General features: G+C 38.0%; 1 protein-coding gene across 9 annotated transcripts in view; it reads right to left on the reverse strand.

The window, feature by feature from the left end:
* The window catches only part of RIC8B (RIC8 guanine nucleotide exchange factor B), a 104,902-nt gene that overhangs the window by 69,395 nt on the left and 7,612 nt on the right, over nt 1-27,895 (reverse strand). For 7 of the 9 annotated variants that reach the window (XR_009265380.1, XR_009265379.1, XR_009265378.1 and 4 more), the window contains exon 2: nt 26,400-26,447. The exons of the other annotated variants lie outside the window; for them this stretch is intronic. Coding sequence is in view for 3 of the 7 variants with exons in the window: in XM_058741523.1 (XP_058597506.1) it covers nt 26,400-26,447 (48 nt within the window). In the remaining 4 variants the exon portion in view is untranslated. The remainder of the gene's footprint in view (nt 1-26,399; nt 26,448-27,895) is intronic. 9 annotated transcript variants of the gene reach the window in all.

Genomic DNA, 27,895 nt, shown 5'->3' on the forward strand with positions numbered 1-27,895 from the left:
ACTTCTCCTTTCTAAGAAGGAAAGAGAAGTAGTAAAGGCTATTCGTGGATTGGACTAGTAAGATGGTTTGTCTCATTGGGTAAAAATGTCTCTTTATATGAGCAGAACTTAGATGTCTTCATATGAAGTTCTTTTTTTCTGAAGAGGTTAAATAACTTAAATATATATGTTCTTTAAAATGTAAAATGCACCAGGGAGCCTGGATGGCTCAGTTGGTTAAGTGTCTAACTTCAGCTCAGATTATGATCTCATGGTTCGTGGGTTCAAACCCCACATCGGGCTCTGTGCTGACAGCTCAGAGCCTGGAGCCTGCTTTGGATTCTGTGTCTCCCTCTCTCTCTGCTCCTCCCCTGGTCATGCTCTGTCTCTCAAAAATAAATAAATGTTAAAAAAAAAAAAGGGGGGGGGAAAAATAAAATGTAAAACACACCAAACTATTAAAGAAAATAGAAAAACAGTCATAATTACACCAGCTAATGTGTGTGTGTATAATTTTTTAATTTCTTTTTGAGAAAGTGAGCGAGCACAAGCTGGGTAGGGGCCATGCCCAGCATGGAGCCCGATGCAGGACTCACAACTGTGTGATGATGATCTGAGCTGAAATTAAGACTTGGACATTTAACTGACTGAGCCACCCAGGCACCCCTAGCGGGTATATTTTATAATGCAGGAGACAGAAGTATTTATTCTTAGTCAATCTACTTGATTATCAGTAACATATGCATATTACTTTAACACAGATTACAATCATAACGTGTATATATTTTGTTTCCTGACTTTTTAATTTTTAATTATTAGCATTTTTCCACATTGCTACAGAATCCTTATATAAATAATTTTAAATAGATGCAGTTATATTAAATGACTTCTGTTCTCAGTAAGCCTCTACCATGAAATATAGCAGAATCCAGAAAGAGCAGTGGACTTATTAGCATCAAAAGGAGTGGTTTCATAATGGGTGGTTTTGTAAGTGTACAAAAAACTTCTTATATATGTTCTTCAATGTAAGAAATGCTCACTAGACACTTACCTAAACTATTGTCTAAGGACACTTAACTAAGAAGTAGAAGGCCAGGACTTAATCCAGATTATCTGACTCCAATGTGATTTCCACTTCATGTCAATGATTGTACCACAGCGTTCTCTCATTTATTAAAAATACGATCTTGAGTATGTCACTCTATTTGGCCTCTTTCTTCATCTATATCATGCATTAAGAGTTCCTAAGGCAACCTTCTTCCAGCTCCAGGATGATAAACTCTTCACTATGAATCTGTAAAACTAAGATCAGCTTTGGCTTTTGCTATGAAGTAAGCAGAACATGCTATAAAGCATAGATGAACATTCAAATGATCTATCATGATTTATATACTGTTTTAAAAGGTGATTTCTAAAAATATTAAGAAATTAAAAGTCAAATTTTATACATAAAAAAGAGTCTTTGCTTAACATACAGACAAAATAGGGGGTACCTGAGTGGCTCAGTCAGTTAAGCATCCAACTTCAGCTCAGGTCATGATCTCACAGTTTGTGAGTTTGAGCCCCACATTGGGCTCTGTGCTGACAGCTCAGAGCCCGGAGCCCACTTTGGATTGTCTCCTCTCTTTGCCCCTCCCCAACTCACACTCTGTCTCTCTCTCTCTCAAGAATAAATAAACATTTAAAAAATTAAAAAAAAAAATACAGACATAATAGTTTCCTATACTCTGGCAACCCGACATATAAGTGCTACTCAAACGTGTCTACAGATTGATGCCAGTTCACAAACTGTAACTGGACTGCATTAAGATAGGTACACAAACTGAAAATAGGTATAAAAAAATTGAGTTTGCATTTAGAAACATTTATAGTAATCCGACTTTGCTGTGACTATTAAAGGATGTGGTTATCTCTTTTAATGTTTCATTTTTATTGTATTTTATGGAAGCACTGGTCTACTGCAAATTAGGGAAAAATTAACAAACAAAAACCTTGGCCCTTCACCATAAGGAATTTAAGGAGCACTGTTCTAGAGAATGCATTTTATACTGTATAAATTTTCTTGAACTATATAACGAAAGTAGTAAAACTCAGATCCCATGGTAATGAGGGACTGTCTCATAAACATGCTTATCTAAGATTTAGTTTAATTGCTGAACACTATATTGAAAAACTATTATCAGTGTCCACCAAAATCCATTCTCCCCTTCAGATATAGTAACAGAAGTGTGGCAAGACCCACGAATGCCTACCTATGACACATTCCTCACCTGCTCTGAGGCCATATGACCATATGACTCAGCTCTTGCCAATGGAATGTATGTGAACACGTTGCAAGCCATTTCTGGGTTTGGGTCTTTAAGACAGTGAGCATTCTTTCTCTACTTTCTTGTCCTATTCTGTAGCCCAGAACTTGGAAGTGGCAGCCCAGTATATGCTAGGACAATGCTGAGATAGTGAAGCATGACTTGGAAACTCAGAAGGAAAACAGGGCAACTGAATAAATTTACAGAGCAGAGTTATTCACCTACCTAACCAGATCGGATCACCTCAGAACTATCACTTGAAAAGGTAATAAAACACCAATATTCCTCAAACCACTTCTATCTTGGGGTCCCTTTGTTGCATCAGGTTAGCTTTAAATTTAAATAAAATGCACCTTTGAAATACAATGTCTCATCAATATCTCATACAGAACCTCTTATGCCAGCATTCCATAAGTAACAAAAGTTATATTTCACCTAAATGACGAAGCAACTACTCTCTATAACTAATACTAAAAGTTAGTCCAAGTTAGCCTAGTTGTGCTATGGCTGGTTTATATATTCATTTGTTTACCTATTCATTCATTCATGCATTCATTCATTCAAGAAGACACCAAGTATCTAATAAATCCAAGGTAAAATCCTTGGTACTGGGTAGCCAATAGCAAGCTTCTAAGCAAAATAAAATCGAATGGGGGAGCATTTACAAAGAAATACAAGCCATGGATTAGTGTGATAAGTGCTCTGATAGGTCTAAGCCAGAAGTTTTCAGCCTTAGCACTACTGACCTTTTGGACTACATAATTCTCTCAGGATATGTATAAGAAATTTAATAGCATCATTGGTCCCCACCCACTAGATACCAGTAACACCCCCTCACTACCACTACCTAATACAGCAATCAAAAGTGTCTCTATGACTACAGATGCTGGCAAGGATGTGGAGAAACAGGAACCCTCTTGCACTGTTGGTGGGAATGCAAACTGGTGCAGCCACTCTGAAAAACAGTGTGGAGGTTCCTCAAAAAATTAAAAATAGATCTACCCTATGACCCAGCAATAGCACTGCTAGAAATTTACCCAAGGAATACAGGAGTGCTGATGCATAGGGGTACTTGTACCCCAATGTTTATAGCGGTGCTTTCAACAATAGCCAAAATATGGAAAGAGCCTAAATGTCCATCAACTGATGAATGGATAAAGAAGATGTGGTTTGGGGCACCTGGGTGGCTCAGTCGATTAAGCGGCCGACTTCGGCTCAGGTCATGATCTCGCGGTCCATGAGTTCGAGCCCCACGTTGGGCTCTGTGCTGACAGCTCACAGCCTGGAGCCTGTTTTGGATTCTGTGTCTCCCTCTCTCTGACCCTCCCCCGTTCATGCTCTGTCTCTCTCTGTCTCAAAAATAAATTAAAAAAAAAAAAAAGAAGATGTGGTTTATATATACAATGGAATACTACTTGGCAATGAGAAAGAATGAAATCCTGCCATTTGCAGCAACGTGGACGGAACTGGAGGGTATTATGCTGAGTGAAATAAGTCAGGCAGAGAAAGACAGATACCATATGTTTTCACTCATATGTGGATCTTGAGAAACTTAACAGAAGACCATGGGGGAAGGGAAGGGAGAAAAAGAAAAGTTATAAACAGAGAGGGAGGGAGGCAAACCATAAAAGACTCTTAAATACAGAGAACAAACTGAGGGTTGATGGGGAATAGGGGAGAGGGGAAAGTGGGTGATGGGCAATGAGGAGGACACTTGTTGGGATGAGCATTGGGTGTTGTATGGAAGCCAATTTGACAATTATATATATATATATATGTATATATATATATATATATATATATATCTACACACACACACATATGTATATATATATGTATATATACACACACACATACACACACACACATATATATATACATATATAAAGTGTCTCCAGAAACTGCCAAATGTCTCTTGGGGAATAAAATCACTTCCCAGTGAGAATCACTGATTTAAGTGTAAAAAACTATGGTAATACAAATCTAAGGCACCTAATCCAACTTATGGGAGGGATACAGACCAACTCAGGGAAAGATTTCTTTTTTCTTTTTTATTTTTTGTTAACGTTTATTTATTTTTGAGACAGAGACAGAGCATGAACAGGGGAGGGTCAGAGAGAGCGAGACACAGAATCTGAAACAGGCTCCAGGCTCTGAGCTGTCAGCACAGAGCCCGACGCGGGGCTCGAACTCACGGACCGCGAGATCGTGACCTGAGCCGAAGTCGGCCGCTCAACCGACTGAGCCACCCAGGCTCAGTTTCGGAAAGATTTCTTAAGGAAGTGACATCTAAGGCGAGATGTGAAATGTACACATTCAATTTCCATTCAATCATTTAACAGTACTTGAATGCCCACTATATTCAAGGCACTGTGTAATGTGAGAGGTGTACAGTGGTGAACAAAACAAACATTATTCTGTTATGTGTTATGGGGATGACAGTCTAATGGGGAACACAAACAAAAAATTAAAGTGTTATAAGAGAAATGAACAGGATGGTATGATAGAAAATCACTGGAGAAAGGATCCATTTTAAAGTGGTATTTAAGCCAAGTTCTGATGGTGAGAAGGTGCTAAATGTGCAAAGAAAGAGCACTGCTGGCAGAGTCTGGTGTGTTTAAGGTCTTGAAAGCCAGGGTGGGTGATGTTAGTGGCAGAGTGCTCTGAGATGTAACTGGAGAATAACCTGGCACCAGACCACGTGGAGGTTTACAGTCCATGATAAGGAGATTAGACTTTAAATGCTATGAAAAGTCACTAAAGGAGTTTAAGCAAAGGAGACATACAACCCAATTAAAACTTTTTAGAAAATCACACTGCCTGGGGCATCTGGGGGGCTCAGTCAGTTAGGTGTCAGACTTTGGCTCCGGTCATGATCTCACCGGTCGAGGGTTCGAGCCCCACATCAGGTCTCTCTGCTGTCAGCGCCGAGCCTGCTTGGGATCCTCTGTCCCCCTCTCTCCCTGCCCCTCCCCAGCTCGTTCTCTCTTTCAAAAATAAACATAAGAAGAAAAAAGAAAAGAAAACCATACTGGCTGCTGTGTGGAAAATGGATTGGAAGGGAACAAATACAGCTTCAACTAGAATGGAAGCAGCAGAGAGAGAGAAAGGTAGATGGATTTGATATGTATTTTTGACAAACAGGTTTTCGGGAAAATTATGTATAGACACATTAAGTTTGCACTGCCCACAGAGATGTCAAGTACAAAGCTGAATATGTGGCTGAAGCCCTAAGCAGCCATCAGGGCTACATCTTCTCTATGAGTAAAGGTGCTTGGAGCTATAGGAATAGATTGCCTACAGTAAAATCCATAGAAAATAGAAGGAAGATGATAGAGCCATGAAAAATGCCACCACTTAGAGGCTGGGAGGAGGAGAACTTGATAAAAGAGATTAAGAGTTACAGCCGCAAGCAAGAGGAAATTTAGGAGTGTGGTGCTCTGGAAGACAATACAGGAAAGAAAATATTTTATAGAGGGAGTAGTCAACTGTTTCCAATGCTGATGAAAGATCAAGTAGTATAAGGATTTGGCAATGCTAGATCACCAGTGACCTTGATAAAAGCAGTTTCTACATAGTATTTGGGAAATGAGAATGTGCAGACAGACGTACATACCTTTCAAGATGTGACTATAAAGAAACAGAGATATCAGGGAAATACAAATCAAAACCACACTCAGATATCACCTCACGCCACTCAGAGTGGCCAAAATGAAGAAATCAGGCGACTATAGATGCTGGAGAGGATGTAGAGAAACGGGAACCCTCTTGCACTGTTGGTGGGAATGCAAACTGGTGCAGCCGCTCTGGAAAGCAGTGTGGAGGTTCCTCAAAAAATTAAAAATAGACCTACCCTATGACCCAGCAGTAGTACTGCTAGGAATTTACCCAAGGGATACAGGAACTGATGCATAGGGGCACTTGTACCCCAATGTTTATAGCAGCACTCTCAACAATGGCCAAATTATGGAAAGAGCCTAAATGGCCATCAACTGATGAATGGATAAAGAAATTGTGGTTTATATACACAATGGAATACTACGTGGCAATGAGAAAGAATGAAATATGGCCTTTTGTAGCAATGTGGATGGAACTGGAGAGTGTGATGCTAAGTGAAATAAGCCATACAGAGAAAGACCGATACCATATGGTTTCACTCTTATGTGGATCCTGAGAAACTTAACAGAAACCCATGGGGGAGGGGAAGGAAAAAAAAAAAAAGAGGTTAGAGTGGGAGGGAGCCAAAGCATAAGAGACTGTTAAAAACTGAGAACAAACTGAGGGTTGATGGGGGGTGGGAGGGAGGGGAGGGTGGATGATGGGTATTGAGGAGGGCACCTTTTGGGATGAGCACTGGGTGTTGTATGGAAACCAATTTGACAATAAATTTCATATATTAAAAAAAAAAAAAGAAACAGAAATTGAATGGTAATAAGAGCAACTATAAGATAAAGAGAGGTCGTTTATTTTTCTTTTCCTTTTTTTTTTTTTAAAGAGAGGATATACTAGTCCATGTCTGTATGATGAAGAGAATAAAGAGTTGGAATTAATCCAGAAGGAAATGGGGAACTTATTACAAGGTATTAAGCAGGCGGATGACATTAGATTGTGCTTTGAAATTATCATTCTGCTATAAACATTGGGGTACAAGTGCCCCTATGCATCAGCACTCCTGTATCCCTTGGGTAAATTCCTAGCAGTGCTATTGCTGGGTCATAGGGTAGGTCTAGTTTTAATTTTTTGAGGAACCTCTACACTGTTTTCCAGAGTGGCTGCACCAGTTTGCATTCCCACCAACAGTGCAAGAGGATTCCCGTTTCTCTACATCCTCTCCAGCATCTATAGTCTCCTGATTTGTTCATTTTAGCCACTCTGACTGGGGTGAGGCGATATCTTGAGTGTGGTTTTGATTTGTATTTCTCTGATGAGGAGTGATGTTGAGCATCTTTTCATGTGCCTGTTGGCCATCTGGATGTCTACTTTAGAGAAGTGTCTATTCATGTTTTCTGCCCATTTCTTCACTGGATTATTTGTTTTTCGGGTGTGGAGTTTGGTGAGCTCTTTATAGATTTTGGATACTAGCCCTTTGTCTGATATGTCATTTGCAAATATCTTTTCCCATTCTATTGGTTGCCTTTTAGTTTTGTTGATTGTTTCCTTTGCTGTGCAGAAGCTTTGTACCCCAATGTTTATAGCAGCACTCTCAACAATGGCCAAATTATGGAAAGAGCCTAAATGGCCATCAACTGATGAATGGATAAAGAAATTGTGGTTTACACACACAATGGAATACTACATGGCAATGAGAAAGAATGAAATATGGCTTTTTGTAGCAACGTGGATGGAACTGGAGAGTGTTATGCTAAGTGAAATAAGTCATACAGAGAAAGACAGATACCATATGTTTTCACTCTTATGTGGATCCTGAGAAACTTAACAGAAGTCCATGGGGGAGGGGAAGAAAAAAAAGAGGTTAATAAGAGACTGTTAAAAACTGAGAACAAACTGAGGGTTGATGGGGGGTGGGAGGGAGCGGAGGGTGGGTGATGGGTATTGAGGAGGGTACCTTTTGGGATGAGCACTGGGTGTTGTATGGAAACCAATTTGACAATAAATTTCATATTAAAAAAAAGAAATTATCATTCTGATGGTAACATGGAGAATGCACAAGAAATGGGACAGAACCAGAAAAAGTTAATGAGATGAGAAATGATGGTTATGTGAACTAAGCAGAGAAGTAGAAAGCTAAGAGACTGTGAGGGGCATCTGGCTGGCTCAGTTGGTACAGCATGTGACTCCTGATCTTGGGGTCATGAGTTCAAGCCCCACATTGGGCATTGAGCCGACTTAAAAAAAAAAAAAAAAAAAAGGAAAGCTAAGAGATTTTAAGGAAGTAGAACTGACTGGATGATTGGTGGAGTGGTCATCAGGGTGGAGAAGAAAGAAGAGACAAGGAATGTCTCAGATTTCTAACTTGGACAACTTGGTTGACAGAGGTCTTAATCATTCAGGAGATAGGGAACCCATTTTCTAAAGCTGGCAGCAAAAAGAAAATGATATTGCTTGGTAGACATTTCTCTTTAATCGCCCCACAGTGGACACCTCAAATAAAATACATCTAAACCCATTATCTAGGAAGGGGTCAGATCCTCCTCCAACATATATCCACCTTTCTAAAACTCACACTCAATTTACTGTCACATTATCCTTGATCTGGGCTGAGAAAGCTACTCTCTACTATCTATGTGAACATATGTGCCTTTTCTCATGTTACTTCCTGTACATAGCATGTCTTCTTAAACCCTGACCTTCCGAAATAATTTGTTTCTTCAAGGCAAATGTCATCTTTGTAAGCTTAGAAATAACCTCTTCTATCTCTACCACTTTTATAGCACTTAACACCTCTGACCTTGAATTATATTTATGGAGAGTTCTTATCTCTTTCATAAGTTTTGGGTGGGCAGGATTTGTCTGATATATTTCTTTTTCTTCCACAGGTACAAAGATGCTGTCAAATATGTTGAATATGTACTTACAAACATATATACGAAGTGCAACATCTTCAAAGCACTATATGCTAAACACAGAGTTTTATGTCCACATAGGCCATTAAAGTTCTGGGCTTAATTCCTAGGTGCCACTTATTTGTGTGATTTTTAATAAATTGGTCATGTTTTTAAATTTCCTTATCTGTGGGTATGATGGTACCTACTCATAGGGTTGTTGGGGGAATTAAATGAGACAGTGTGCATGTGCTGTTCTCAGATAAAATAAATACCCAATAAATGTTATTTAACATCATAACTACAATGCATCACCATATACTTTAGTAAAAGGCTACATGCTATAATAAAGAATATGACTTCCAGAGTCAGTCTTCACTTTGCTGTATTTTTTACCTGCGAGATCTAGGAAGTTACTTGATTTTTCTGAGCTTTAGTTTCATTATGTTTAAAATGGGGATAATACGTATTATGGTGTTGTTTTAGTAAATAAGATGTTGGTACATAGTAAGAGCTAAAATTGTACACTTCCAAGAACAAGACCTATAATTAAAGATCTCAGCCAACAGTACTATCTTGAAGGAGGCTTGTTTTTATGATTAAAATAATATGCCTATATGTAGGCTTGACATCTAGTTTTCTCTTCAACATCAGGGTCTATCAAAAGGATGTAATGAGCTGAGACTTTTAAAAGTCTTTACTATTATTTGGGAAATTCAAGTAAAGATTTATATATTAATTTAGAATAAAAATGGGGTGATAATTGAATAATTAAATCAAAATGAAACAATAGTGAACAGAGAAAGTGAACATTGCCAAAGACATGCACGAATGTCTGTTTTATTTATAAGAAACAGGAAAATGCAGTAACTTTCCAGTTTGAGCTGGAGAGGGGCAGGGTACACACACAGCACAGGCACAGAGTTCAACTTGGCAGTAACCCAATGATAACTACAGGCCAGAAAACAGCTGAAGAGCCAAACAAAATGAGTGTAATTTACAGAATCAGAATATTAAGAGTTAGAAAGGGCTATAGTGACTATTTATTTATTTTTATTTTTGGGACAGAGAGAGACAGAGCATGAACGGGGGAGGGGCAGAGAGAGAGGGAGACACAGAATCGGAAACAGGCTCCAGGCTCCAAGCCATCAGCCCAGAGCCTGACGCGGGGCTCAAACTCACGGACCGTGAGATCGTGACCTGGCCGAAGTCGGACGCTTAACCAACTGCACCACCCAGGCGCCCCTATAGTGACTATTTAATAATAACAAGTACTAGCAGTTGCAAAAGGTGCTATAAAAAAGTAGATATTGGGGAGAGTAAGTCTGAGAAACTTATAAAGCTTATTAAAGTATTAAAGATTCTCAGATGTACTATGGAAAATAAACCTGTTTAATTTTTTAAAACTGCTATTTCCTTTATTTGTTTGACCACAGAATCCTTTTAAAAAATAATACCTAATAGGGGCACCTGGGTGGCTCAGTCAGTTAAGCGTCCGACCTCAGTTTGGGTCATGATCTCACAGTTCATGAGTTCAAGCCCCACATCTGGCTCTGTGCTGACAGTTCAGGGCCTGGAGCCTGCTTTGGATTTTGTATCTCCCTCTCTCTCTGTTCCTCCCCTGCTCACACTCTGTCTCTGTCTCAAAAATAAATACAGATTAAAAAAAAATTTTAAAAAACCCCAAACCTAATAATATACTCAGGACTTGGGAGTATTTCTTTTATTTTACAGACATGAAAACCGACTCCCAGGGAGACTAAATTATTTGCCTAAGATAGCACAGAATGCTAGAACGGGAAACTCAGATTCTTACCAGGTAAGAATCTGAGTTTCCCGTTCTAGCATTCTGTGCTATCTTTTCATTCTACTGGCATCTGGTGATGTGTAAGAAATAAAGCAAAAATGGGTGTTCCAACTTTGAAAGCAATTCAGGGTTAAGCTAGGCCTGTGAAAGGAATTACTGAGGACTGATTTTTTTTTTCTCCTTAAATGAACAGACTTAAGTCCTTAAACATGGTTCTACTTATTATCACTTTTTTATTATTATTTAATGTTTCTGTTCTTCTATTTTCACGGAACTGAATACCTATCCTCAGAGTCTACTACTCTCTCTTTAATAAGAATGGACTCCTGCCCACCATACTTTTTGTCCATTATGTCCACAACATTAGCCACATGTTTGATTTATGCTCTTGCTCCAACCAGTGCTCCTATAGTGATGGGATAGGACCCTGCTCTTAAAATAGACTATGCACATTCATCTGGGAGATGTGGCACAGTGCCAGGGATACTTAAAGTCACAGGGCAATCCTAGTACATCCTCTTTTTTTTTTAATTTTTTTTTTTTTTTTTTTTTAATGTTTTTTTTTTTTTATTTATTTTTGGGACAGACAGAGACAGAGCATGAACGGGGGAGGGGCAGAGAGAGAGGGAGACACAGAATCGGAAACAGGCTCCAGGCTCTGAGCCATCAGCCCAGAGCCTGACGCGGGGCTCGAACTCACGGACCGCGAGATCGTGACCTGGCTGAAGTCGGACGCTTAACCGACTGCGCCACCCAGGCGCCCCTAGTACATCCTCTTTAACCACTGGTTACTAAAAGATTTAGTGGGGGCAGGGTGGGGAAGAATTTCTACATGAAAGTAAATACATTAAAACTCACAATACAAAAAGTCACATGAATTTTTGAGATTAAAAAATAAGATCTAAGAGGAATATTGTAGCTAAGGCAGGATCCATTGAATGATACTTCCCTAGCCTCTCAAGGTTGTGCCTACTCTCTCCTCTGATGGATGTCACTAGATATATATTCCACAGGGATCTAATTTTAGTTCATAACTGGACTTGAAGGTCAGCCACCTAAATCTGATAGTTCTAAACTTTTGCCCTCTCTGTACAGCATGTGTGTGTGTGTGTGTGTGTGTGTGTGTGCGTGCGCGCACGCAAGACAGAGAAAGACAGAGAGGTATTAAATTCTAAAATAAGCTTACTATAATTAACAGAACAATGTTGTCAGTTCTACAAGATAGACCTATTAAAAATTTGTATTTTACAAAAATGTTAAACAATCACTGACTCACTGCCAGAATTCTAACCTGGGTTTTTAGTAAAGGTTGGAGAAAGGATTCTGAAGGTCAAATTTAGAATTTCTTTATAAAAAGATAAAGATTAAATTTTCTAAATGAATACTCATGCAGCTGGGTCTATATGATATTTAACTTACTATTATTTCTATACACTTGTGGGTTTCTTTTCCCTGCTTGTAGTATGGGAAGTGATGGTAGTTCTCACTTTTTATGTAATGGATACTGTCCTTGTGAATAAGGTTTATCTCACTTCCTAAATTTCACCTCTAGTTTACCTTACTCCACATGTACATTTTTCAGTAAGACAATCCTTCTGGCTATGTTCTATACCATGGTAATCTTGCCAAAAATATTGAAGAGAAAGTGCAGACGAACAACAATTATGTAAGTTTGGCTCAAGTTTGTTTGCTAATTAGCAGTCCTGAGAAAGACATGTTGCATCATCAGGAGTTCATTAAGGGATAGCAAAGACTGCTTAGGTGCAAATGAAAACTCACAATATCCGCTGCCCATCCTTTCTCAACTAAGGGCAGAAATGGGCATGTCAAAACTTTTTATTTCTCTTCAAATACAGTACCAGCCAACTCTGCTTCTCTTACTATTTAAGAGTCTTTTTTTTTCAGAAAGCCTTTTTCTCCTATTAAAATATAGTTTAGTATTTTAAGTTAATATATCAGCAAATACAAAAGTATCATTTGTTGTTTATTATAATTTACCAAAGAAGGGCTCATTATCTCATTAATCTTTAGTGAATTCTTAACATAAGCTATAGTTTGATCACGCAGTATACTAACAAGGCTGGAAGATGGACACTATTACAACACATACCTGGTATCTTAGTGGCTAATACAGATCAAGGTCCTACAGATCTCTATAGCTCCTTTGCCTTTTTGCCTAAAAGTTTATCCAAGTCTTTCCTATATAGTCTCTTTAGGATTTCCCTGCTTTGTCTCCAATGCCATCTACCCCACAACACTCAACTATTCAGTCTGTACTAGTTACTCTATCTCTGAATATAGTTCCCAGCTCTAATGTCCCAGGTGACAGAAGATAGTCAGGGGCTCTGATGGTAAGCTGATGTTTACCATGATGTTTGTGTCCCCATTAAATTCAGATGTTGAAGCTCTAACCACCAATATGTTGGTATTTGGAAATGGGCCTTTGGGGAGGTAATTAGGGTTAGATGAGGTCATTAGGGAGGGGTGCTAGTCCAATGGGATTAGTGCCTTTGAAAGAAGAGACCCTGGAGAGCTAGCTCACTCACACTTTCCCTCTACCCCTCTCTGCACAAAGAGATCATGTGAGCACACAGTGAGATGACAGCCATTTACAAGCAAGAGAAAAGGCCTCAGGATGAAATCTGCTGGCATCCTGATCTTGGACTTCTTAGCCTCTAAAACTGTGAGAAATAAATTTTGCTGATTAAGCCACCAGTCTATGGCATTCTGTTAACAGCAGCCAGAGCAGAATAATATAGCTGAGAACAGGGACAAGAGGGAAGTTAAGTTGTCCCAATGAGACAGTTGTGAGATTTTAGGGATCCTCAAAGGCACAAGAAGACACTAGTGATACAGCAAGAAAAGCACAGAACAGACTATTTAGATTCCCTCTAGTCCCTAGCTCTACTATTTTCTGAATTTGGATCTGGAGCAATTTTCTTAATCTATCTGAGGCTAAATTTCCTCATATGTAAGATAGAAATATACCTGTGTCACAGGGCTATTTTAATTATTTAATATAGAGAGCATCTGAAAAAAACATATTGTAAGATGTAATTCACTTTATATGTTACTTATTGAGGACTGTACAATTGAAGTGAGAAAAGCACCTGGCTTTAAGCACTAGCTTTGCCCCTTGTGGTTATGTGATCTTGGGCAAATTTCTTGAAATCACTTGTGTCTCATTTCCTCATCTCTAAAAATAGGAATAACATTTAGGGCTTATAAATATTAAGTGAGATTATATATTTAAAAATCTTTAGCTTGGGATAGAGTAGAGGCTAATGCATCTTACATCATAAAGATGGCCAGATGGACAAACAGATCAAGAAACATTAACAGGCATACTCTACATAGGCACAATACGGCTAGGAAATTTTTATTTGTATGTGTTTTAATGGCAAAGCCACTTGAAAAAGGAAAATGCTGATGCTATAAAAATATCATTGCAATTATGTATTAATTTTATCAATTCTATGATGTTCACTTGGAATCTATAGTACCCATTACTTAGCACTTGTGTGCTCAGCCCCCATACAGGCACACAACTCAAAATGTTCCCAACTTAAAATTCAAGTACATGCAAATTATTCAAGAGAAATAAATTCTAAGTGACAAGAAGTCTATTTTGGGTTGGGGAGTTAAAAAGCACATGACTCAAGTTATTTATAATATTAGGAAGACTGAACATGTAAAATGAATGAATAAGGAATGTAAGTGTATTTCAGTGTATAGCAATTTAAAGTTATATTAAGAGACTGAAGAAATAAACTACAGAGAATTCAGCCAGAGAAAGCTTTTTGATAAATATGAGTGTTAGGCAATAAGGGGGGGGGGGGAGGGGAGGAAATGATAGAGATGGAGTGGCAGAAAGGAAGTAGGAAGACAAGCAAAACAGTGGACAAAGGCAGAGGCAGAGAGGGATATGGGTAAAGTAAGAGGATCAACCAAAGCCGACTTAAAGGAGTTCATACACGTAAAAGCTTTCTAATTAAAGCTATCTGACAACAGAGTGGCTGCTGTGAGCTTCCCATTACTGAAAGTATTTCAGAGTGTGATGTCCCTTTGTGCAAGATATGTTAGAAGGAATCACTATACTGGAAGATACTTGGTGCCCTTTACTACACTGTGAGTTCCCTGTGAATTTCCTGCAAATATGATCCCTGAAGGCAGAGAAAGAGACGGAGGCCCTGGGTTGAGTCCTAGCTCTTCCATTCATTAATTGTGACTTTGGGCAAGTCAACTTCTCAGTTTTTCATCTATAAATGGGGAAGTTGGGAACATTAGAGATGTCTGTACAGTCAGTAACTCTTCCATGTCCCTAAGATAAGAGTTTAATTAGTCAAAGATATACATACATGTTCTCCCTTTTCCTTAGTACATGATCAAATTTTGTAAGGAAGAGCTAAATGCTGAGAAAAAGAAACCGTACATTTTTGGCAAAAAATAAATAATCATAATAATCATAGGAATCAAAAAAAAAAAAATCTGCAACATGCCTAACTAACTCCTATGGTCAAGTACTGCACTGCTTATGGAGAGCTGACACTACATATCCTCACTGGCTATCCTATGTAGTCACACTGCAAAGCATGCTCTTCTGTTTACTGTCCATGCTGATAATTAGCTCAGTGTCAAAGCTTTGTTTATGCTCTGCATCAAATCTCAAACTTTAGATGCCTAAAATCATAAACTGAATACAATCAATTCATAAGCTGTACAACAGGTTGATTCAATTATTAATAAATGGCAGTACGGTGAACAGGAGTTTGGAGCCAGACTGCATGGGCTTGAATCATACCCTTAGACTTCACTAGTTTAGGAAAGTTATTTCCTGTATGCCTTAGTTTCCTCATCTGTAAAGCAAAACCACAGTACCTACTATATAGACTTGTTGTGAGGATTAAACGTGTTAATATTTCATACACTGCTTGGAATGATGACGGACACGTAGTGTATGTTACCTATTGTATTTACTAACAAGCTTTACTGAGATATAATTCATGTATCATAAAGTTCACCCTGTTAAAAGCGTATACTCATTGGTTTTTAGTATAGTCACACTGTGTAATTTTAGAACATTCTCATTACCCACCCCCAAAAAATCCAATACTCATTAGTAGCAACTCCCCATTCCCCTCTCCCACTAGCCCCTAGGTAACAACTAATCTACTGTTTCTTCAGATCTATTTTAGACATTTCATATAAATGGAATCATATATTATGTGGCCTTTGTGTCTGGCTTCTTTCACTTAGCGTAATGGGTTCAAGGTTTATCCATGTTGTAGCACTTATCAATTTCTTTATTCTTTAATTTTCGGCAGAATAATATTTCATTGTATAGTTAACACGTTTTGTTTATTCATTCATAAATCGATAAATATTTGAGTTGTTTATACCTTTTGGCTATTATGAATAATGCTACCGTAAACATTCACATACGAGTTTTTGTGTAGACATATATCTTCATTTCTTTAGTGTAGATACCTAGGAGTACAATTGCTGAGTTCAACCTTTTGAGGAACTGCCAGACTGTTTTCCAAAATGGCTGCACAATTTTACATTCCCACCAGTAAGGTATGAGCATTCTGATTTCTCCACATCCTTGCCAATACTTGTTATTATCTGTTTTTATTCTAGCCATACCAGTGAGTGTGAACTTTAATCTCACTGTGGCTTTAATTTGCATTTCCCTGATGATTAATGATGTCAAGTTACTTCATGTGTTTACTGGCAATTGCATATCTTTGGGAAAACGTGTATTTAGATCCTTTGCCCATTATGAATTGGGTTGTCTTTTTATTATTGAGTTCTTTATATAGTCTAGATAGAAGTCTTGCACCGGAAATATGATTTGAAAATATTATCTCCCATCCTGTAGGTTGTCTTTTCACTTTCTTTTTTTTTTCTTTTTTTAACATTTATGTATTTATTTTGAGAGAGAAAAAGTGCAAGCAGGGGAGGGACAGAGAGAGGGGAGGAGAGAGAATCCCAAGCAGGCTCCACGCCCAGTGCTGGGACCGACATAGAGCTCAATCTCACAACTATGAGATCATGACCTGAACAGAAATCAAGAGTTGGAGGCTCAACCAATTGAGTCACCCAGGCACCTCTAGTGAGTTAACTTTTGTATACAGTGTGAGGCAAAAGTTTAACTACATTCTTTTATATGGGACTAACTAGCTGTCACAGCATCATTTGTTAAATGACTGTTCTTTCCTCACTGAATGGTCTTGGCACCTTTGTCAAAAATTAGACCCTTTTTGACAAGGATCTTGGCACCGTTGTCAAAAATACACCTCTATATACATATATTTATATTTAATCTATCCTCATGCCAGTACTACAGTGTCTTGAATACTGTTGCTTGGTAGTATATTTTGAAATCGGGAATTGTAAGCCAAGTTTGTTCAAGATTATTCTGGCTATTCTGAATCCCTTTCAATTCCATATGAATTTTAGAATTGGCTTGTCAATTTCTACAAAGAAGCTACCTGGGATTCTAAAGGTAATGCATTAAATCTGTAGATCAATATGGGAAGTACTGCCATTTTAGCAAAAGTCAGTCTTCCAATCCATGGGCATGAGATGTCTTCTCATTTATTTAGATTTTATTCAACTTCTTTAAACAATCCTTTGTGGTTTTCCTAAAAACTCAGTTGAGTCAGAATTTCCTTAGTTGTTCTCAAGGGCTTAGTTAGCATACACATCTTATCAGAATCAGCTCCGGATTAACTTAATTCCAATGAGATACAGAAACATTATTTCTATATGATGCTATTCCTTTCCCCTTTTTGTGGCATTATTGTTATATATATATGTATGAATGTTGCAAACCCAAGAATACGTTAAGATAACTATTACTACTTTATATAATCTTGTCTCTTAAACACTCTGGGGAGAAAGGAAAACGAGCATATACTTATAGCTTTTGTTACATTAGCTTTATTACTTATAATTTCTGCTTCTCTTGATTTGTTCTTAAGGATCTGAATTACTATCTAGAGTCATTTCCTTAGTCTAATACAGCTTTGTTCTCATCCACCTTTGTGCTTTTTTGGCAAATGTGTTACATTTCTGTATGTTATTGGCTCAACAATACATCATATGTGTATATATACACATATATACATACACACACATATTTTTTATATAAATGCTTTTAAAATCAGTTAAGAAAGGAGAAATATATGCACTTATATTGTCTTTTACAATTACATAATTACCTTTACCAGTGCTTTTTGTAAATTCAAATTGCAGTTTGGGATCACCTGTTTTCAATCTAAAGCACTTTTGGTATTCTTGTAAGGTAGGTCTGGAACAAATTCTTTCAGTTTTTCATTTATCTGGAAATGTCTTTATCTCCCTTGCATTATTAAAAGAAAGCTCTGTTGGTAATAGAATTCTTGGTTGAGTTTCTAATTTGAGCTATTTGAATAAGTTATCCCACTGCCTCTGGCCTACAGGTTTTTGAGAAGTCAGCTGTAGGTTTTGTAGAGATTCCCTTGTAAATGATGAGTCCTTTTTCTCTTGTTGCTTGCAAGATTTTCTCCTTGTCTTTGGCTTTTAGCATTTTTAGTATGATGTACCTGTTTGTGGATCTCTTTAACTTTATCCTGCTCAGAATTATTAAGCTTCCTGGATGTGTAGGTTGTTTTCCAATAAATTTGCGAAGTTTTCAGCCATCATTTCTTTTAACATTTTTTCTTCATTCTCTTCTCTCCTCTCCTCTCCTGGTACTTCCATCATATATCTGTTGGTACATTCATGGTGTCCTATATTTCTCTGAATCTTGCTTTACTTTTCCTTACTATTTTTTTCCCTGTTCTTTACCTTGTGTACTCTCTATTGATATAATCACCAAATTATTCTTTCTTCTGACAGTCTCACTCAAATGTAGAGCCCCATTAGCGAATTTTTATTGCAGTTATTGTATTTTATTGTACCTTTCAACTCCAAAATTTCCATTTGGTTCTTCTTTTTCCTTTTAACAATTTCTATCTTTCTACTCATATTCTTCATTTGATGGGACATTGTTATCAACCCTTGCATCATTTTTAAATCATGGCTTGCTTTAGTTCTCTGAATATAATGGCTACTTTTAAGTCTTTGTCTATTAAACTCAACAACTGGTCATTCTCACAGTTTCTGTCACCTGCTTTTTCCCCAGTGTGTAGGTCATTCTTTCCTGTTTCTTCACGTCTCATATTTTTCTTGGAAATGACATTTTATATAATATATAGTAGCAACCCTGGATACTGCCCATACCCTCCAAAACTTGCTATTGCTATTTGCTTATTTACTCCATGACTGGATGAATTACTTTAGTTGAGTATATTCTTCCCCTCCTTCTCTACAGATGTTCCTCTTCAGGGGGCTCACCCTTGGTTATGCCACAGTCATCCTAAAATGACAGTGGCTTTGGCTGGCCTCTCTTTGACCTTCTTTTTCCTGACCACACCCAGCTGGCTAAGTTCCACTAACTACCAGCTGATTGATCTACTGTCTTCAACAATGCCCTGGGCATAAATTGTTCCACAAACTGAACCAATCTATTAGGGCTCCTTTGAAGGGACAGTCTCTGAGGTCAGTATTTAAGGTTTGTTCTAACCACAGGAGGGTTCCTCCCAGCTGTTTCTTTCTCCTTTTCTCTCTAGAAAACTAGCCCATCTTCTGGCTAGCCTATATGTCCAATGAATCTATCAATCTCCCTCCAATTCCTCCTTTCTCCACAACCCGCACCCTTAGGCATGAACTTCACACTCTGTTGCAAATGATGTTGGTTCCTTTGGGGAGAGATTCAGAGATCTCTGTTGTAAGATCTGCTTGTTCCTCTGGGTAAAATTTTGGAGTCCTGGTTCTGATGCCGGGACAAAGACAATGTCATGCTTTTCCCTGGGTGACACCTCCTTGGGAGCTGATTTGAGGGGATAGGGGAGCAGCAACCCCAGATATCCTCAGCTTGCCTCTCCCAGAGTAGAATCTACATCCCACAAGCCAAGGCCAAGGGCAAATGGGGCGCCTCTATTTTCAGTGGTGCCATATCCATTGTATAGACTCTGTCCCGTGAGTGTGGGCCGGGTTAAAGGAGGGGGGACCCTACCTCTCAGCTGCCCTCACCTAGAATTTAGTCTCAGCAACAGGTAGCAGGGGCAGGATGAGAAATGTTAATCGTACATCTCTACTGGGAAGACAGCCTTCTACCTGAAAAAAGAGGAAAGAGGGAGCTCTATATTCTTGAATGCATCAGTTTAGAGGACAGTTTCCATCTTGCTCAGCTAATAGGAGGTAGGGAGGGAGCAGGTCTCAGTTTAAATACCACAGACTTTCACTTTTCTTACTAAGTTTTAGTAAATTTTCTTGAATATTTCTTCAATGACTGTATGCTCTGTGGACTATTTCCAGGGACTTTAAATGGTTGTTTTTTTTAAAAAATAATAGTCACCCATTTTAGTGGGAAACAGGTCTGTAGAACTCCTCACACTGTCATCACTGGAAGTGGAACTTCTGGATGAGTTTTTCTGGTAAGAGAAAATGAATCTGAAACTCTTAAGTCCAAATTGGAGATATTATTATTATTCTGAGAAATAAATCTCAAAAAATGATCCAAAGATCATGTATGGGCTGCCACATCTATGGCTTGCTAAGTCAGAAGAGCTGTTTTGTTCTTTCTCCCTACATTTAGTCTTTCAATGCCTTGGCAAACATCTAAAATTAAAAAAGGAGTCTGAAAAGAAGTTTAAATTATTTTGAACTACTATGAGGCATTCACCCTGGTCTATGATACAATTCAGCCCTTCTAGTAAAGTTTTATGCCAGATTCCAGCTGGACAGGAACTTTGAAAAGTAAAAGGTTTAGGATGCTTTTGGTTGTGTGTGTGAGAGAGTTTTAAAGAAATCAAGATGTTGAAAATGATTATCTTTAAAGTTACTGTCTTCTAAATAAGAACTGTGCTTGCATCATGTATCAAAGTATTCCCTAAGGTGAGACATCAAAATTTGAGTCAAATTTACAGGGCATACAAAGCTCATTCTGCTTTAGTGAAAACTGGGAAGTTTAACAATTTCAAGTAACTAAAATAAGTGTAAAGGGCTTTCAGAACAAGCATCCATACCTTGAGCTATTCCTAAGCAGGGATTCACAGTATAGAACTGCCGGTTCTATCTTGGTACATTTTCCTTAGGGGACTCTAATATGGAAATTTACCTGCTCATTTTCTAGAGTCTACAATGGCAATCTATGCGTCTGTAGCTGAGAAAGTGCCAAACCACACACCATAGGCAAATAGCCAATTTAGCAACCAAAGTCTAACACAGGACTTGGCACACAGGAATTACTGAAAAATTATTTGTAGACTACAGAGATCTCTACTAATATGCCAAGTACATCCAAGTCTGGGGTGGGTGAAGTAAAAAGAAGAAAATCTCAAATGATGGAATGAACTTTCATGTTCATATAAATTTATTTCATACCATAAACTGGCTCCACAAGCAATATTATTTCCAAACCAGTAACATTTTTTTATGTTCCCCTCCAAAGGAATATATAAGATAATCAAGAATGCTCAATTTTATAGAAAATAAATGATTTCAAAAAAAGTATCTATTGGTCTTTGCTTATGCCACTAATCACATTACTATAAAAGGATATATAACATATGTTATATAATTATAACATATTTTATATTTTATTTTTTATTTATATTTAATAACATCTATTTTTTTAAATGTTTGTTTATTTTTGAGAGAGAGACAGGGTGTGAGCAGGTGAGGGGCAGAGAGAGAGGGAGACACAGAATCTGAAGCAGGCTCCAGGCTCTGAGCTGTCAGCAAAGAGTCTGACACAGGGCTTGAACCCACAGACTGCAAGATCATGACAAGAAACGAAGTCAGACACTTAACCAACTGAGCCACTCAGGCGCTCCTATAATTATCATGTTATTAAATCATTATAATCTATAATAGAAAAGTTTAAAATACAGAATAGGGAAAGAAAAATGTCATCTACAATAAACAAGAAAAAAGTTTAAAATACAGAATAGGGAAAGAAAAATCAGATAGCCACCATTTAGCAAATTTCTTTATAGTCATTTTTCTTTGAACAGTTTTTATTACTTTTGCATGACTGTGATCATCCTGTATAAATACTTTTATATCCATTTTTTTTCACGTTAAACATTACATTGAGATTCTGCTGTATAATTAGGAGAATATCAAATTCAAAGTCAAACAATATTGTACAAGTAACAGGAATTCTGGCCTCTACTCAATCTCCAAGTTCCCTCCATTTATTTAACAGGTGTTTACTATAGGTGCCTATTTTATGCCACATGCAGTGTTGGGGGCTGAAAATATAAACAAAACTAAGCCAGAGTTCTTGTTCTCAAAGAGTTCTCAACTCAGCAATTATCCTCTGCCATTATAGAAAATGGGCTTATCTGTGTGAATTTAAAGCTAATGACATAAATGCTTGAAATCTGGCTATTTTCAACTTCACTCTTTTAAGGAAAATCACTATATACACAAAGATTTATCTCAAACAACAACTGAGGTTTTCCACATTTGATACAGCTGTATTCTTATCTTTCAGGTAAAAGAGCTGCAATTCTTTTACTCATTTTATGACATGTATTTTTCAACATTTATTGTAATTAGCACTCTATTGGACTTGAGATCAGTTGTGTTTTAGAAGCCAGTATAAGAGCTTTCATTTCCTCTGATGTAATTTCAGATTATTCATCATACTTCCCCCCATCCTACCTATTTGCATGATTGATATATTTGTTTATGTGCAAATAAACAACCACAGCCTAGAGGTAGAGGAAGGAATGCAAATACTTCAATAAGTACAGATGCTTATAACCAAATATACAATGATCCACATGCACCTGGAACTATTTACATTATATGTAAAATATAACAGTTGTATCTGACTTTACTTCTCTGGAAAATCTTAAGCACTCCTTTTTTGCTAATTTTCTTTGCTACTTTCCAATTTAAGTCTAGTTGCCTAAATGGTGTCTCAAAGAATTAAATAAGAGATAAAACAAGGTATTGAGTCATAATTTCAAACCTTCTGAAATATACAGTCAGAAAATCTATTCTCTATTTGAGGATCCACTACTTACTAGTCATGGGAGTGTTAGCAAGGTGTCATTAATGTAAGCCCCAGTTTTCTTATCCATAAAATAGGGATGGTGATATTCACACCATACTTACAGCATTAGTGCATTACTGTTGCAAAGCAAATCTTTGTAAAAATGCAAACACTACATAAGTGTTAGCAATTAGGTCTAAGGATCATTAATATATAACCATTTCTTAAAAAGGTCACTATAACCAAGTTTTATTTTTTGAGAGGCTCTGTCTGTTCCCTTACATTTACTTCTAAGTTGTCATAAAAGTTTTCAGACGAAAGGTATTGCGTTTTTCAGGAAGACAGCACCTGTAGTTTATCGAAAGGCATGCTGCTATTACCAAAAAGCTGTTGGCAGAAGGCTCCAGAGACATGCTTAGGAAAGAGGAAAAGAGAACTAGGGCAGCAAAACAAACTGGACAGTAACTTGAGTTCCTCCAGGGTTAATGTGGAGGCATGCCTACTAGTCTATGTCTCTCTACACTGAGAACCTAAAAAGCTGTTAGGATGTGGATCCTTTAGAGCATTTCAAGTTTTTAGGGCCTTAGACATGAAAAAGTCACTAATGATTTTAACGCTTAGAGACTAAAATGATTTTCTTTACCTACGCTCTGCCATAGCTAGCTAGGTCCCTAATTGGATTAAAAAAATTTTTTTTTAATGCTTATTTATTTTTGAGAGAGAAAGAGCGAGTGAGCACATGTGTGGGGGAGGGGCAGAGAGAGAGAGGGAGACACAGAATCTGAAGCAGGCTCCAGGCTCTGAGCTGTCAGCACAGAGGCCTAAACGGGGATCCATCTCGCCACTGCAAAATCATGACCCAAACTGAAGGCGGATGCCCAACCGACTGAGCCACCGGGGGGGGGGGGGGGGGGGGCCCTGGATTTGTTTATTATCAGACCTCCCAGGAAGCAGAAATCTACACACTATCACTGCAAATAACAGGAGTATAGGAGTTACTGTCTCCAAAGACCTAGCAGGCAGTAAAAGACAATACTTTGAAATGTTAGGTTTTGCTACTATCTTACAGAAAATACACATGCTTTATTAACAACTGAGTGGGAAATTATTCTCCCTCAACTGAAACTTATATGAAATGGGGGGAATCCCTGTCTTAATGTACTTACTTACTTATTTATTTTTAAAGTTTATTTATTTTGAGAGAGTTCCCCACACCCCTCCCCTTGATGTGCACAGGAAGGGGAGGGGCTGAGAGACAGGGAGAGAGAGAATCCCAAGCAGGCTCCACACTGTCAGCACAGAGCCTGACTAGGGGCTCAATCTCACAGACCCTGAAATCGTAACCTGAGCTGAAATCAAGAGTCGGATGCTTAATGACTGAGCCACCCAAGCACCACCTAATGTACTTATTTAGACCAGTAAAAGTACTATCAAAGATTCCACTGTAAGAGCCCCAAGACACAATGAATCAACAGATATAGTATGGATTCTCTCAAATAAAATCAAAATAGTAGCTGCCTCCCTCACCTGAATACCTATCATGAGTGTGTAAAAAAATAGGTTAACACCTTGCTTTTTTCCCACTTAACTCTCTGTCCCATTAACACATACCTGTCTCTCTCCTTCTCCCCCTCCCCTTCTTCCTCTCTTTCCTACATCATAATATTCCATTATGCAGATGCACCCTAGTTCTTCAAATACTCCCTGATTTCTGGAGACCTGTTTGCTTCTAATCATTTGCTATTATGTATAGTGCTTCAGTGAAGCTCTGCTTACCTGGTTCTACCTATCCACAAAATAGATTTCTAAAAGTGACATTGCTTGGTCAAAGGGCAAAATGCATCTATAATTTTGGTAGATAGTGCCAGTTTCTGTTCCATAGGAATTGTGGCCATTTTGCACTGCCACCAAATGTGAGTACTTATTTCCTGAAGATCATTTATAAAAATATACATGCCTGGATTCCACCTCCCAAATTCTGACTTAGGAGATAAGGAGTCACGCCTGAGTAGGCCTATCTTGAAAACGCTCTCCAAACAGCGTATCTCTAGTTGAGAATCCATTCTACAATGTACTCTAGTCTTGTTTACATTGTTCAAATCCAAAAGAAAATGTTTAACCTCCAAAGTTTATACCCCATGTCACTCATTCAATAAATACTTTCTGAGTACCTATTATGTGCTGGGCACTCTAGATGTCAAGGATATAAAGATATATAACAGTATCTATCATTAGAGTTTGCAGGGTGTAACAATGAGAAATGTCAATACATAATTAAGAGACAACATATAAGTATAGTGTTAGAGATATACATAGAATTTTATGGGAACACTGGAGAGGTACTTCGCCCTGACAGAATGCTAGAGGAGGCTTCCTGAAGGAGGTGCTCCTAGAGCTGAGTAAGAATTAACCAGGTAAAAAGAGGAAGAGGTATACAAGAAAGAGAGGGCATTCTAGGTAGAAAACAACATATACAAAGTTAGGAAGTAAGAAACAGAAGGGATGTGTATGTATATACAGCTGAAGCATATTGCTAAAGCACAAAATACAACAGAATAGTAAGCAATAGGCTGCAAAAGTGGGCAGAGATCAGATCACTGCACATGTAGTATACCATGTTAAGATACTTGACCTTATTCTCTAGGCAAAGGAAGTCACTCAAGAGTTTTAAGGATGGAAGTGACAAGATCATATTGTTTTAGAATTATGGACAATGGACTGAAAGGGCATATAACTGGAAAAAGAACGATTAGGAAACTGGTACAGAACTCAGACGAAGGCTTGCATTAGGGCGGGGATTAAGGGGAGAGAGTACTAAAGGAATCTTAAGAGGTAAAATGTGCAAAATGCAGACATTAGGTAGGGGTGGAGGTAAATAAAGGGATGATTTCAAGGTATTATCAAACCACTTCCAACAAAGTACTGGATTTAAGCTATTTTTTCAGCAGCAGTGATAGGTTTACACTCAATCATGCCCTCTCACTTGGGTCTTGACATTTGTAAGGTCAGGGATAGATGTATGGGGCTGAGCAAAATGCTCGTGGGGAATTGGTAGCCTTCTCCTTTAGCATCATGCTCTAATCAGCTAAGTAAAGCAACCACAGGCAACCCCAACCGGCAAACATAACATTATATGACCATATCTCAGATGCACCCTTTCTTGTAATAACTCAGCTACTGGCAAGTCTCTTGACTCCCATTTTTCTCTATGCCTGTTAAGTCAGTGACCGAGACAATTGCTGACAACACAAATAACTGCCAGTACAGGAACAACGTGTAGTTGAGGGGCAGCAGCATCAACAGCTGCTTTCCCAAAACTTAAGCCAAAGCCAAGTTTCACAACATCAACAACACGTTTTGGGCAATCTATAGGTCTATTACCAAATAAAGTCAAGCTCTGGAGGTGAGAAGATATGGAAAGAGTCCCCTTTGAACTGTTCCCATTCCCCTGATTTACGCAAGCGTAATGGTCCTGTGGAGATGGAACAGGAGAAAGTTGTGTGTAATCCATACTAACCTTGGTACTTGTCTTTTTCTCAGTTCCTAAAAACAAACTGAAAGGAAACCAAAAACTAAACAATCATCAGATAAAAACAAGTTCACTGTTTAGAAAGTCCATGAATGAAACACACACATACCCTCTCCACACACACACACACACACACACACACACACACACACACACACACGGTAACACCAAGGCTTACCTTTCTTTTATCTTCATCTGTTGATTCAAATTTGAAAGTAGCCCTATGCTGAGGGGGGGAAAAAAGGGAAACAATGTCATTTTAAATACACAGAGTTTTAGTTGCAGCTATATTTAAAAGGTATCTTTGTAAAAATCTTGCCTTCCCATATCGTATTTCAACACTCGTATTGAAGCAAGAGAGATGGGCATGTAAGCAAATAATTATAAAGCAGTGTGAAAGACTACAGCAGAAAAACAGACAAAAGAACATAGAGTACCAAGCCACTAACTCTACCCAGGAAAATCTGGAATGCTTTGCATAGAGTACAGAGCATCTGAACTGGACCTTGGGGGATGAATAGGAGTTTTCCAGGAGGCAAATGGAAAGCACTCTAGAGACAGAAACAAAGACTCAGATGTGTGAAATGGTATGATATATTTGTGAAATAAACAGCTCTGCCAGAGTGAAATATAGGACATGTGAGGGGATGGGAGAATAGAGAAAGAAGAGAATGGAAAAGTAAACTGGACAGAAATTTGGAAGGGTCTTCCAATGTTGCTGAGTTTGTACTTTCTTTTTCATATGCACTAAGAAATGATCAGGGAATTGTAGACAGGGAAGAGATTTGATAGACTGGTATTTCAGAAAAGTAATTCTGTAAGAATTAAGGTTTAAATTATGGCTCTACCACTAACTAGCAGAGCAAGTAACAAAATCTCTATCAATGGATTTCTCATGTGAATAGAGGGGATACCTAGTTCTCTGAGCTGCTGTTAGGGTTAAAACAGCAAAGGCATATATATATATACCATCTCAGTGCCTGGCACATAGTAAACACTCAGTAAATATTAGGATTATAATGATTATGACTCCAATGATATTGAGGAAAAAAATAACCAGAAGCGAAGAAAGTGTCATGACTCTCCTGAGATGACTGGCAACACTACATTTTCCACTCTGTAGCTTAAACAGAGGATGGAGTAAGTTGACTTGCCCACAGCCACAGAAACAGTGATAGGACCCAAAAATTGAGCACAAAATTTCTCATTCTTTTCTCAAGTTTTATTCAGGGGAACCTAGTGCTCTTATGAATCTTGAGTTTTCCTTTAAAAGCAATCTCCACTGAACATCTTTGTTTTGTCTGTTTTTTGTTTTTGTATTTTCCTCATTGGTCACACTGACATTTATTAGCAACTCATCAGGAGTTAAGTACACAAAGTACTAAAGATATCATCATCACAGGTGGTTCTGTGTCGTCAGCTTTGCAGAAGAAGCAATTTTTGAAATTAAGTGAGATGGAGAAATGCTGACAGAGAAGTGGTTCTGAATGTAAGAAATGGTCAGAGGGAAGACTGAGGTAAGAAAGAAGGGTTGTTTGAAGAAACTGAAGAGAGGCTGCTTCACATATGGTTTGCAAAACAATTAAAATAGATGATGTTAGGTGGTTAGATGGCTTGGATTTAAAAATTTATACCTAAACTGGCAGATAGGTGATAGGCAACCAAGGAAGACAG

Source organism: Neofelis nebulosa, chromosome 8 (assembly GCF_028018385.1).
Source record: "Neofelis nebulosa isolate mNeoNeb1 chromosome 8, mNeoNeb1.pri, whole genome shotgun sequence".
In the NCBI taxonomy this organism is placed as follows: Eukaryota; Metazoa; Chordata; class Mammalia; order Carnivora; family Felidae; genus Neofelis; species Neofelis nebulosa.